The 14,000-nt window shown below is 31.9% G+C and overlaps 2 protein-coding genes across 2 annotated transcripts; one reads left to right on the forward strand and one right to left on the reverse strand.

Moving 5' to 3' along the window:
- Positions 1–583: 583 nt before the first annotated feature.
- LOC114194643 (cytosolic enolase 3) lies at positions 584–9,550 on the forward strand. The gene is made up of 13 exons (XM_028084991.1): positions 584–874; positions 968–1,122; positions 1,227–1,401; positions 2,084–2,155; positions 2,263–2,379; positions 2,738–2,818; positions 3,217–3,293; positions 4,382–4,485; positions 5,496–5,594; positions 5,693–5,778; positions 6,037–6,123; positions 7,913–8,110; positions 9,053–9,550. The coding sequence occupies exons 1-13, from the start codon at positions 770–772 to the stop codon at positions 9,116–9,118; spliced, it is 1,422 nt and encodes a 473-aa protein (XP_027940792.1). The 5' UTR covers positions 584–769; the 3' UTR covers positions 9,119–9,550.
- Positions 9,551–10,220: 670 nt separating this feature from the next.
- On the reverse strand, positions 10,221–11,718 carry LOC114195516 (proliferating cell nuclear antigen-like). The gene is made up of 4 exons (XM_028086016.1): positions 11,280–11,718; positions 11,031–11,210; positions 10,823–10,929; positions 10,221–10,589 (listed from the first exon to the last, which is right to left on the reverse strand). The coding sequence occupies exons 1-4, from the start codon at positions 11,599–11,601 to the stop codon at positions 10,383–10,385; spliced, it is 816 nt and encodes a 271-aa protein (XP_027941817.1). The 5' UTR covers positions 11,602–11,718; the 3' UTR covers positions 10,221–10,382.
- Positions 11,719–14,000: the final 2,282 nt, after the last annotated feature.

The following is a 14,000-nucleotide window of genomic DNA, read 5'->3' on the forward strand; positions in this document are numbered from 1 at the left end:
GATTGTGAAGATAAATTATCAATAAGAAAAAAGAAGTTATTACAAGATCTTAGTCAAATTTTACAACGTTTAAATTGTGATAGTTTATTTTTTTTACCATAAATGAAAAAATTCAGTTCCATTTGATCCAGAGATTCACATAAACCATGATGACGTGCGATTATACACTAAATAATAATTTTCATATTATAAATAAGTTATTTTGTGAAAAAATGGGGCTTCTTTTTTGTGTTTTTAAAGACTTCAGCATCAATTTTGACATCATAATAGTGCTATCTCTCTACTAAAACTAGACTTTAATTTTTATATTTAGCGAGTTAAATCATCTATACTATTAAAAAAAAGCATAAAAGATAGGTTATGACTTAAAAAAGTATGTGACAAAAATATACCTTAAAATAATTATTGTAAAATGAACTAACTAAATAACTATATATATATATATATAACAAATTTCTCTATAAATTATTTGAATTGTATTTTTAGTGGAATAATTTGAAGTAGTTGAACTGTTATTTTATCGGAATAAAGGAAATGAAGTATTTGTGAGAAAAAAGGAAATAATTTATTTAATCGTACGACGACGTTTAACGAGAGTGGTTTTCTAGTTTCTACCACACCGGGAAGCAGCAGCAACTGTGTCGAATAGCGTTTTGCCAGCGGAAGAAGAGAGAAAGGGGGCGTGGGAACACACTCACACTCACACTCACAAATATTCTGAGCTGAGTAAGATTTTAAACAGCAGAAGAAGAAGCAGGTGACTGTGGAAATGTCAGTGCAAGAGTACCTGGATAAGCACTTACTTTCCCGAAAACTCGAAGATGCCGTCAATGCCGCCGTTAGGGCCAAGACCTCCGATCCCGTTCTCTTCATCGTATCTCTCTGCCTCTCGTCTCTTTTCGTGTTTTCTCTTTCTCTCACTTCTCATCGGAATTTCTCAGCATGTTTTTTTTTGCGGTGACCGCAGTCGAATCACATGAGAAAAGCAGTGCAATCGGTGATAACAAAGGTCAAGGCCAGACAGATCCTCGATAGCAGAGGGATTCCAACCGTCGAAGTCGACTTGCACACTAACAAAGGAGTGTTTCGCGCTTCGGTTCCTAGCGGCAACTCCACCGGCATGTAAACCTTCTTACTCTTCCTTTTAGCCGCAATCGCTCTCACCGTTTTATTCGTCGCTGTCGTTCAATTCATTGTCGGTTTTGCTGGTTCATGATTCCTTTCAGGTACGAAGCTGTCGAGCTACGGGATGGAGACAAAGGAGTGTATCTCGGAAATGGCGTGGCCAAAGCCGTTAAAAATATCAATGACAAAATATCTGAGGCATTGGTCGGTATGGATCCCACGCTTCAGTCGCAGATTGATCAGGCCATGATTGACCTCGACAAAACTGAGAAGAAGGTGATTTAACGATTCTGCGCTTTGAAGTCATTCAATTGGTTGTTAATATGCCGTATTACTTTTGGTTTCGTTCAATGCTTCTTCGACTGTTTTACATTTCAAAATGAATTTGGCTACTAATTAGGTAAAATGCTATGAAAGGTTGAATAATATTATCTTTTGGTTTTCTGCCTTTCTCTGGTCAAGGACTTAGATTTCTTAGTTAAGTTGATGGATACAACTCAGATCAGCAAACTGACCAATTTCTGATTCTTTTCACTAAAGGAATGGAAGTCTCGATAAGATTCTTTATTTCTGAAATGCTGTAAAGTAGATGCTTTTGTATCGGCTAGTCAGCTACAATCATAAAACATCGGCTGTTGGAAATATGATAAATTCATACATGATGATGTTATAGAAGCATTATTTGCTTTTCTCTTGGTTCGTGCGTACTTAGTTTCCTTTTTGGTTTCAAATAGTTCAAATCCACGATATAATTTTCTCATGATAATTTCTAGTGATCACCTTTCTTGTATATTCTTCTGGAGAGCTTGATAAAGGCAGTTCGTGAGACTGATTCTTATATCATGCATTTGTTGTGGACAGAACTTATACATGCATTCTTGAATAATTCATCTTAACGAGATAGGTCCCCCCAATATTCATTCTATTTTATCTTTTCTGTTTCTAATGTTATTTGCAGGGGGAACTTGGAGCCAATGCTATATTAGCTGTGTCCATTGCTGCTTGTAAAGCTGGTGCTGCTGAAAAGGAGGTATGAGTGTCAATTAATATTTCTATAAGTTCATTTAACTTTTAATCTGGAATTAAGTATATATGTTCAGTCACAATATCATGGAAATAAAAGCAAAAGCATACCAGGTACCACTTTACAAGCACATTGCTGACCTGTCTGGAAAAACCAACCCAACACTTCCTGTTCCCGCCTTCACTGTAATAAGTGGTGGAAAACATGCGGGGAGTACTCTGGCCATTCAGGTAAAGTTTCTTTTGTAGTTTAGTTTCTTAGACATTCTCATTAGCGTTCTGCCAATCTTGCCTCCATTAGGCTTGTGTTCCTTATATCTAATAAAGTAATGAATAGTGAAATTAAATGACAAATGAATATGGAAATATTACATTGCATTTCAAATCAATAGTAAAATAACCTGGGTCTCATACATTTTTATGGTAACTAGCTTATACATTTTCATTGTAACCAACACAGATTTAATCATTTAGGGCATAACTTTAGCAATTTGTTGTGTTTTATTTTGTTCTTTATTTTCAGACCTTCTAAGCAGATATAATTTCCTATGTTATTTGGACCCTTTATTTCTTCTATAATTCGTATTAGGAAATCATGGTTCTCCCAATTGGAGCAAGCAAATTTGAGGAAGCACTGAGAATGGGTACTGAGACCTATCATCACTTAAAGGTGGTTTTGCTTGATTTCTTCTTTTATTTTTATTCTATCCTATTGCTTTTACTTTCTGTCTTTAGGGATCTTTTCTTTTAACTGCACTCATTAGTATGTTCCCGAGCTAGAAACATATCAAGTTTAGCTGCATGGGATTTGGTTAGATTGTTGTTTAGCAGGCTTACAACGTTTAGATTTTATTCTATTACTAGTACTGGTACTACTATAGTTTTTATGTTTGGTTTTTCTCACAATTTGGTGGTATTTGGTCTTCATTGATTTAGAAATCCAATCTGCCATTTCCCATCTCATTCACATGTTTTTCCATCAATAATGGATCAAAGAATATTAATAATCACTTGCAGATGTCATGTTAAAGCTGATACATTTATTTATTGTTGATGACAAAAGGGCAGGCTGTCATTACAGAAAAATCTGGTGCACATAACTGTAATGTTGGTGAAGATGGTGGCTATGCTCCTAATATCTCCAGGCAAGCTTTCTATTTTATTGAATTATTTGACATCAACAGCTTTTGGAAATGATTTACGTTAACTACAACAAAGCCTTTTTCCACTTTTTAGTCAGTTATGTGGATCACATGGCACCATAAATTTCTATGAAGTTCTTAACTGTTAAATGAATAGCATAAAATAGGGGAAAAGTCTCCATTTTAGAAGGAAAGAAAGAAAGCAAAAAATCTCTCCAAAAACTGCTGTATATTGTATTTTATCGAATATAATTTCACTTTTTGTTCTACTGGTGTAATTTTAATTTCTCTAACTGTACATTGTCATTTGTTGGATACATGGATGTGATATCTCTATTCCTTAGAAATCTGTGATAAGCTTGTGATGAAAATAACTTATTTTTATTTTCCTCTTAAACTAGCATTTTATTTTAGTCAACATATTTGAACTGCGGCATGTTTTTAATAAAAGTGAGAGTGCTAAGGCATCACTATGTTGTTTGCCAAAGTGTTGTATGTGATAATTATTATGTTTTCTTCTACATGGTAAAAGATTGCTATGTTTTATGATTGCCATTTGTATTTTAGGATCACTAAACCAGCTAGTTTCCTATGTGTACGAATACTTTTAAATTCAGGTGAAATATAAACATATAACTTAGAATCTAAAGTGTGCAGATTTAAATAGAAAAAGAAGTGGTTTGAAGTTACAAAATACATATGCAGAATTAATTCCATAGAATTTCGACTGTAAATTTAAAATAAGATGAGTGACAAGTCATTGTTGAAGAGAGACTACATTAATAGATTAAGTTACTCTCATGTGAGTACACTCTAAAAATTAATATTAATGGGTGGGTTTTATTAATCTTATCTTACATGTTTTTTATTATTATTAATGTTATTTTCAGCTAACTATTTAGATCTTTAAGCAACTAAAGATTCAATGTCAAATTTGTATGTTTTTTTAAATATCAAATTAATACATATTCATGAAATTTTTACCTGGCTAATCTCGTTATAGAAGTATTTCTCAACTCTAATAGCATTACTTTTGAAGGTCTTTTTATTTTATTTCTATTTTTTAGCTGACTGTATTTAAGTATCAACAGCTTTAGAGAAGCCCTGGATCTTGTTAAGGAGGCCATTAGCAGAACTGGTTATAACGACAAAATAAAGATAGCTCTTGATGTTGCTGCTACAAATTTTTGCATAGGTAAGCATAAGTTTCTATCCTTTTTTACTTTTAGATTCTTGAGAAGATAGAATTTGGTGATACTAGCTTACTTGAATATTGCTTATTGTTATTATAATTTGACTGTTGCAGCAGTGCTTTGCTAACTGTTTTACTGTATAGTTTACTTTCTAAGAGATGTAAAAATAACATATTATCTCCAAATAATACTTCAATCATGGCTATAATTCCAGTTAGGGATATGCCATTTTCAACTTGGATTCTGAATCTTGTTATTCAAGTATTACATGACCTGGTATGTGATAATTGTTATTTATTTGGATAGGAGGGGGAGTTACAGGGTAACCACTTTTAATTTATTCAATTTAGAGAGCTAAATAAGGGTTTGAAAGAGTAAGAGATAGACTTTAAAAGTGGTATAGGATGACCATGGGTGATTGTTATGAATTTCAATCTCAAAAGAGCCCGTTATTGATTTTTTTGTCATGCATGATCATTTTAATGTTTTATTTTTAACTAATACTTTAGCCTGTTCAGTGCATAGGATGAATGGTTATTTTATACAACTAAATTTACAATAAATAAATATTTTTCATAAAATTTATATTATAATAATTAAATTTCATAACAAATAAATACTTTTAAACATAAAAATTATATCTTTAGATTTTTTTATAAGCAAATTAAATTATGATACTGGGTTATTTTAATTTAATTTAGAAATAAATTTGAAAAATATAAATACTGTTAAAAGATATCCTTAACCTCTCTTGTTGAAGAATAGTTCCTAAAAATACTCTTATTCAAGATAACTATTCTATTTTATATAGAGAGGATATTAATACTATGCTTGATAGTTAACTTATGAGCATAGCTACTGCAATATGTTACAATATTTCACTATTGACTGTTTTCTTCTTTTCCTCACCTCATGTTGTTAAAAACCCCTTCTACTTTTTGGGCTCCTTTTACCTTTGAATAAATTTGACCAGGTTTTGCCGTCTTTTAGATATGCTTTTTCCCTCTTATAGGTAAAAGATATGATCTAGATTTTCAATCTCCTCAAAAATCTGGACAGAATTTTAAGTCAGCGGAGGATATGATACAGTTGTACAAGGAACTATGCTCGGGTACACCATTTTATCTTAAGATTTGCTTATCGGGAATGTTATCATTTATTCAGCATGTGCTTTGTGTTTATTTTGGATTTTTCTTTTTGAATTCGTAGAATACCCTATTGTGTCAATAGAAGATCCATTTGACAAGGAAGATTGGGAACATATCAAGTATATCTCAAATCTTGGGATTTGTCAGGTATTAGTTTTTTCTTAGAATTTTAATCAATTAATATTTTGTTTGAGTTAATGTCAATTCATTCTCTGTATAGTTAATTTGTTTAGCAAAGATTGTACCATGCAGTAGGCTTTACCATTTTGGAGTTTGCACAATGTTTTAAATTATAACAGTGTACATTTTTAATAAAAAATAGTAACAAATTGATTGTTAGTATATCAATGCCTTATTACAGAAATTGGCTTCTGATTGTGTAGTTTTTTCTTTATATGGTTGCAGATTGTTGGGGATGATCTCTTGATGTCAAATGCAAAACGCATTGAGAAAGCAATAACTGAGTCTGCCTGTAATGCCCTCCTACTTAAGGTAACTTTTGTGACTTGAATAACTTTGAAGTATTTTGTTTTGCCTGACGAAAAATTATACACACACACACACGCGCACACACACACACACACACATATATATATATATATATATATAATATATATATATAATATATATATAATATATATATATATATATATATATATGATGTTTTTGTTTTTAAATATTACATACTAAACTCCATTGTTTATGGAATGGAAGCAATCCTGTTTCAGAATTAAGTTGAGGGGTTAATATCCACAGATATTGGAAAAAGTTGATTCTCGAGAAAATGGAAGTTCATAAATAGCAAAGCTAGGTTTTGTAAAGGAAGAGAAATGTAAACACAGTTTGCCCGTAATTTTTTGAATAATTACCTGGTTAAGCATTTCATCAACTAGATTATCCACTATATCTTTTTCAATAGTGGAGTACCTAAGGTCTCATGTTGAAAGGAATGGAACCTTCCTTTAAAGGAATTTCCATAATCAGGCCTAATTCTACAAGGTGGTAGGTCCTAGGTCTTTTGGCTCAGCAAATATGTCCCTGAATTCTGTGATGAGATAATCTATCTCAACTGGTAAATTGAGAATTTCTGCATTAGTAGAGTTCAGCAGGCACGTAGGAACTTCAAAAGGATTGGCAGACGTGTTCAAATATAAAATCACAATTGGGCCCCTTGCTGGATTGAATCAGTAAAGGTTTTATTATTAATATCTTTTTGCTTTAAGGGTTGGCTTCCCTCAAAATAAACCGTTTTCCTTCAACGGTAAATTCCATTTGCAGCTTCTTAAGTCTCACGTGATTGGACTTAAGTTGGACAGCCATTGAAATCTTTGAACCAAATCACAACACCCCAAAGGTAATACCATCGCATCAGAAGTAAATTTGTAATTTTGTTGTTGCCAAAGAAAATGTCTACAGGTATTTTGAGCATTTCAAGTCCCATCAGCAACGGTAATTGAAAGGGGTTTTATAGATTCCAATTTTGCGTCCTAATTTCTTAGCAAGATGAAAGATCCAGGTCTAAGAAGTTATGTGTGCTACTACTGTTAATTAAAATTTGCCTAACTTGTTATAAAGACCACTTAACCTCATAGTTTGATAATTAGGCGTCCAGACAAAGCGATGGACAAATGAGATTTGTCCCCATTAGTAGTGGTCACAATTGTCACTCCATTTCTTTCTATTAGCTCTATCTCTTCATCCTTTGGTTCTTCATCATCCATTTCCATCAACATCTAAGATTTCTTATGTTTTAGTTGGTGAGATGGTGTACATGGCTCGTCAGAAAACATACGGAAAGTTCTTGCCTCCTTGGAGTCTTACCAATCTGAAATTTAGTTGTATGTGTTTGATATTTGAATACCACAACACAACTGTTAGATTTGTTGACTTCTACCATGGATTTAAAGAGTGAACTATTTGGGTGGCTGTGAAACCAACACATATAAGCAGTGACAGCTACAAACGCACAAAAGGTTGAAAAAGAAAAAGCTGTAACTGACTTCTCTACTGCCCTATTTTAGTGATTGTGCATTCTCACATCAGCAAATTGCAATAGAAGAAATAAACCCCAAACAAAAGAGTTAACCTATAAAGCGAAATAAAAAAAAATAACGTGCAAGCTACAGCATTGTTAGTATTACCATGTAAATGCCTGTAACATTGTCCGTGTACTTTTCTATAAATCATTTGGGAGAAGTTATTAATTCTCCTCTGCAGTTATCCTTCTATTTTCTTGAAGAAAATAAATATTGAAATGTGATGATTTATTGTTGTAACCTAGGTCAACCAAGTTGGAACTGTTACAGAGGTCATTGACGTGGTGAAGCAGGCAAAGGAAGCACATTGGGGAGTGATAACATCCCATAGATGTGGCGAAACCATAGATTCTTTCATTGCTGATTTATCTGTTGGCCTTGCTTCTGGTGTGATTAAATCAGGTGCTCCTTGCAGAGGAGAGCGGCTAGAAAAGTACAATCAGGTGTCATTCTAATTCTTATGCTGATGATTTTACTGCATTATTGTCATGCTTCCAGATTATTTATCTACTTACATTCCCAACTCACCAGTTTATCGTAAGGTGTCTGTTTTCTTTGGTAGGTAGTATATTTTCAATATCAGTAGTGTACAGCTGGTGGTTTTACAACCTGTAAATTTTGTTCAATGCTGCTTGTCAATATGCCAATTTGCTCTGTTTATTTTCGCGATAGCAGTAATACCTGTAAATGTTATTCCTCGAGTCTCCTCATTCTATCTGTCTTGATGGTGAAATTTGTGGCATTTGTAGATGTTTCTTTATTCTTTATGATAAATTGCATGTTAAAAGTAATCTTGTGTAGGCTTGCTTTGCCCCTTAAAGACTTCATTCAACCAATGATATATTACTTTATCCGTAAATGTTTATTTGGCTTGAAGTTTTTGCAAAACTTCACCTTGAAATATTTTTTTTAACGCAATTTCTGCACTTCTTTTAAATAGTAAGCAGTTTCGAGTTTTTATTAAGATGTTAACTACAAGAAACATAGGGATTACCTGAGGTTCTTTTGTTTTCCTTAGAATATTCATCTTTACAATCCTTGTTGATGTTGCTTGATCCGCTCGTAACTAACAGAATTTTCAATCAGCTTTTTTAGTTTGTTTTATTTAGGTTTCTCTTAAAAGAAAAAACTAGGTCATTAACAATATCACAGAAGCTCTTAAAATTAAAAATAGCCTTTTGAATTGAACAAATACACAAAATGTTGAACTTGTATAGCTTATTCTACTTATAAAAGTAAAAGCCAAGAAAAAAAGTAGGCCAAACTTAATTTATTTCTGGCTCTCATGTAGATATGAAGTTCATCTTGTAAGTATTGTCATTTATTCTGGTAAAGCGTAACAAAGAGTAGAAAACATAACATTTACTATTTGAATCTTGATGCAGTTACTTCGGATTGAGGAGGAGCTCGGAGATCATGCAGTTTATGCTGGTGAAGATTGGAGGCAATAAGACGGATCAAGTTCTTCAGATTGGTCTAAGATATGATTTTCTTCCTTAAGTTTGATATGTGTGGTCGAAGTTCATCACTGTACCATATTCAACAACTGCTGATGTTCTATTGCCATAACTGCTCCTTCACCAGTTTGTCATTGGGCTTTGAGAGAATGTTTATCAGCATTACCAATCTATACGAGATAGTGCGGCCTGTTTATTTGTCTATTTGTTGTAGGGAGAGAAACTTATACATATCCAATGCGGATGGTAAAATTGATCTGGGCAACTGATATTGATAGTAGTTTTCCAATTCTGCGCATTGCTTATGTTCCAGTCACCATCTTTAACAGACCTGACCACCGATTGACTTAACAGTTATAAATTTACCTTTATCTCATTATATACTTTCTTGTTCCTTTATAACTTATACATTGTTACGATAATCAATACGGAGAACAATTTTGATTTTCTAACATTAATGTTTTATTCTTTTCCTCCCAATATTTGCTAGACATTTTATAATTTTCAATAGTAAGAGTCTGGTACATCTGTTTACCTTCATCACTGCAAGGAAGGTTCACTATTCTACATTTCAAATACTTTCTTTACTGTTCTGTAAGTATCTGTCTTTACCATATACACCTTTGCATTTTAACTCTGGCTGGCTAAGTGGAAGAGCACACTAATAAACCATAGCCTAACCTTTTTCAAAATCAATTAGAAATAACTGGACGTAATTTAGGATAGTTTGGTTTAAACAATCTAATTTGGTTTGCTTGAACTGTAGAAAGAGTTCAGTTAGCTGGAAGTATGTGTTTTTTAGTTTAGAAAAAGTTTTGATAGTTTTCTAATCTTTCTATCCTTACGTTCCCACATTTTTTGCTACAGCAAGTGAGAACAGAACACACAGCAGCCTTGACATCAAAGCTTTGTAGTCACACAATATGCTACCTCCATCAATCCTGCTCTGTAGCAAATCTGTTCGGATCATGCTTGTATTTTGAAAAATACGGAGTGATAATAGATCTATTCTCCGTTTTAAAAACTATAGCTCATTACCACAAAATGTGCAAAATAAATTGGAAGGGAAGAAAAACATAAACACATACAAAACAAATACTGAATTTCGAATTTTAGCTCAAACATATGTTTAAAATGTCTAAGAAATCCTTCAACCGAATCTAAAATCTCATCAGATAACAAATCCTGCAATCGAATTTAAAAGTCCCATCAGAGCACCTACTCTTGAGGTTTTATCTTCTCCTAGATCTCGTCCTGTTTAGTGTTCTTTGCTAGGATGCAAATAAAAGCGAGCATAACCAGTCTGGGCAATTTTGTACTCAACCACAGAAGGCTTATCTCTTAAGAAATTGATATCGACTGTTTCAGACAATGACTCTGCTCCCCTTGCAAAAGAATTTATCAACCTCAATGAAAATGTCACGCTCACAGTCTCATTCATCTCTATCACAATTGCTTCCTCCACCTGTATATGCATCACATAAACCCATCAGTCTGCAGTTTAAATTACTGAATTCTATCATACCCACATCAAAGAATCTAATGCAAATCCACATCAAAGAATCTAATGTAAATCCACATCAAAGAATCTAATGTAAATCTAAATCACTGAATTCTATCCATACCCACATCAAAGAATCTAATGTAAATCACTAGAAGCATGCATTCAACATATAAAAAGGCTATAACGATGGTTACCCTGTCGACATCAACATTATGCCTGCACACTACCATTGAAGTCCCAAGTTCCCCTTTGGTGATAAACTTGACCGTCTTCCCCTTCTCCTCAATAATCTTAATCGTAACTACAATTAATACGAAACACAACTCCATCAAATCTAATTGCAAAGTAAACCAGCAAGAATCACTAAAAAACATGAAAAAATAAAAGAAGCAAAATAATAACCATCGTCCCCACTATCAGCGAGTTCGCTGCAAATTGTTGAAAACACAAGAGAAGGCATCCTTAGACTAGCCAGGATCTCTGTCTCAATAATGGGATGGTGCATATGCAACGGATGCAGCTGTCGTGGGTTGTCTGTACTTATCTCTTTCATTATCGTAAACTCCGATATCTTGCCATGACCTGCAACACACCTATGTTTATAAAAGTATAAATTTTGAAGTGGAAGAGAATGAGAGATAAGAAACTCACATGGAGTCTCGATGAGGACTGTGACATCCTCTCGTCCGCGACAGTCTTGCATGGTGATGATTTCATCATCGGAGGTTACATGAAAGATCCGGGACATGCAGTGGAGGTCGAGGGCAATGGCGACTGTGTGGTCGCAGTGGTAATGGTCGAAAGCATCTCCGGGGAGGACGACGGCTACAGTTGCCCCTAATGAACGATTGGTGGCTTTCAGGGAGAAACCGGCGGGGGAGAAAACCAAGTTGGCTCCATCAGTTACCACTTTCTTTGTGATCTTTATCACCTTCTTCAGAATTGAACCTTGCACCACACAAGCTTCCACCATCTTTCTAATTTCTTTTTCTCTTTCGCTTTCTTTCTTGTTACTCTTTTCTATCTATCACCAGCTACCAACAAGCAACACAACACTGCCACAGAAAACGAATGCGAATGACAATGGTATGATTCCTTAATGACGGTTTTGTTCGTTTTTTAGTCCAACTTCGTTTTTTAGTTGGGTCCGTTGCCGCGGTTACTTCTTTTAAATTTTTTGACCTAATTGTATTTATTGTACTAATTATCATTCGATCCTAATAATTTTATTGACAATGATACTTAACTTTACATTTTTTTCTACTTCAATCCTTTAATTTATTAATTTATGATATAGATTAATATGAATCATTGATTAATATATTAATATCTTTTTCTTTTAAAGAATTAATTATTCATATTAAATCACATAAAAAAATAAAAATAAAAGTCAACAAATAAAATTCAAAATATAAATTTTCTAATGTTATGCTTAGTTAACTCCACACTTACAATTATGTGATTTTATAAAATCAATAATACTTACCTGATCACATATTAACAATGCATGATATATATGTATATATAAAATTGATAAATTAAAAATTCATTTAAGATAGTTACCAAACAAAGGAAGTACTACCTTTAGTTATAGTGTACAAAGGATTAATATTTAATTAATGCATATCAATAACAATAATTAGAATATATAGTTAAGTTTGAAACAATATCCTAAATTTATATTTTGTTTTGGAAATATTTATAAAATTAAATAATTTAAGTGATGGACAATATTCAATCTTGAAAGATAAAGAATGAAGATGAGGAAAGGATGTCCTTGATAGTATATTTATTTTATTAATCTAAAGCCTAATTTATTGGCAATACATCACCACTTAAAGACAAATATTATTGTACAATTCGTTATGTAAAAAGTAATAACAAAATAAATAACCCCTTTGAAATAACTCCAAACTTAGTTGTTACCCCATTATAATTTATTTAACACGCCCTTCCTTAAATTCATAAATAAATATCAGTTTAAAAAATTACCTTTCAAACTAAGACTTAAAAATTTTAAATGCCGATGAATTTATTTGAGCGCTAAAACAAAGATATTTGAAAGAATTTAGATGTTTACTTCTTTCAATATATTAATAAAAAATAAGTTTACAACACTTATTATTGTGTCGATTTACAATACCCTTAAAAGAATTGTGGTGAGAGGTTAATTCTTATGGGAAGTTGAGGATTTAATCAAATAGTATTGGATAAATATAATTAAATATTGTATAGTTAGTTATTTTTGTTTCTTTGGAGCTTATTAATATAGCTTTTAGTTTCCCACAAACAAGATACATTCATGGAATATGCTGATAAAAAAAATTCATGGAATATCTGAAAAGTCTATCTCAATTAGTTTTTTTAAAGGTTATTGTGCTAAACTAATACTAAGGTGTTCTCTTCACTTGTAGTATGGTGAATCTTGAAGAACAATTTAAAAAAAATAAAATAAAATATTACATCTAAAATTTATATATTTAATTACGATTTAGACTCTTAATAAATTTGGAAACTTTCAGTTTAGTCCATATTAAAATTGTGTGCTATATTAAATTCTTAAAATTTTTAAAAACTTTTCAATTGAGTTTCCATTATTTTAGATTTTCTTTTTTACCTATTATGTCCACTATGACTATACTTAAATATCGTCATATAATACATTATTGCAAATTACCATAATAACTAAAATCTCTAAAGAATTCGTTGTTGTATTTACTTAAAATTATTCTTAAAGCTAATAAAAATTATAAATTTATAAAAATATAAAATTAGAAGAATTAAATTATAAATTTATAATTATGAAATATAAAACAAAATATATAATTATATAATTTTATGATTTTATAATTTCAAAATTTTATGATTTTATAGTTTTTAATTTCATTGTGTGTGCTATAATTCTTTTTTATGATAATGTAGATAAAAAAACGGAGGCTTTATAAATGTTTAGATTCAAAACGCTCATTATACTCTTTTCTTTCCTTTTATTTTTATTTTTTATATATAGGTTGGAATATTCCAAATATTTCTTTTAATATAATTCTTTTTCTATATATATATATATAATTTATTTATGAAGAAAAATATGTATTTTGATTTTTTTTTTTATGCTAAGGGTCTTATATATTAGGCTTAATTAGACTTTTGGTCCCCTACTTTATATGCGAGGTTCATTTTGGTCCTCTTATTTTTTCGGGGTTCAATTTAGTCCCCTAGTTTGTGTAGGAGGTTCAATTCAGTCCTGTGTGTTAACAGCGTTAAAAAAATTAACAGCAGAGTGATTTGATGTGATACTGTGACAATTAAAAATGACGTGTCAAGTAGGAACATCAGATTATGTGGACAGTAGAGAACGAGAAATTAAAGGCA

This window comes from Vigna unguiculata, chromosome 8, assembly GCF_004118075.2.
Source record: "Vigna unguiculata cultivar IT97K-499-35 chromosome 8, ASM411807v1, whole genome shotgun sequence".
Taxonomy (NCBI): domain Eukaryota; kingdom Viridiplantae; phylum Streptophyta; class Magnoliopsida; order Fabales; family Fabaceae; genus Vigna; species Vigna unguiculata.

Coding starts and splice junctions, on each gene's coding strand:
- LOC114195516 (XM_028086016.1), bottom strand. CDS start 11,601: ATGGTGGAAGCTTGTGTGGTGCAAGGTTCAATTCTGAAGAAGGTGATA. Junction 11,211..11,279: donor AGTCCTCATCGAGACTCCAT/GTGAGTTTCTTA, acceptor GGTGTGTTGCAG/GTCATGGCAAGATATCGGAG. Junction 10,930..11,030: donor CGCTGATAGTGGGGACGATG/GTTATTATTTTG, acceptor TATTAATTGTAG/TTACGATTAAGATTATTGAG.
- LOC114194643 (XM_028084991.1), top strand. CDS start 770: ATGTCAGTGCAAGAGTACCTGGATAAGCACTTACTTTCCCGAAAACTC. Junction 2,380..2,737: donor GGAGTACTCTGGCCATTCAG/GTAAAGTTTCTT, acceptor AATTCGTATTAG/GAAATCATGGTTCTCCCAAT. Junction 3,294..4,381: donor TATGCTCCTAATATCTCCAG/GCAAGCTTTCTA, acceptor AAGTATCAACAG/CTTTAGAGAAGCCCTGGATC.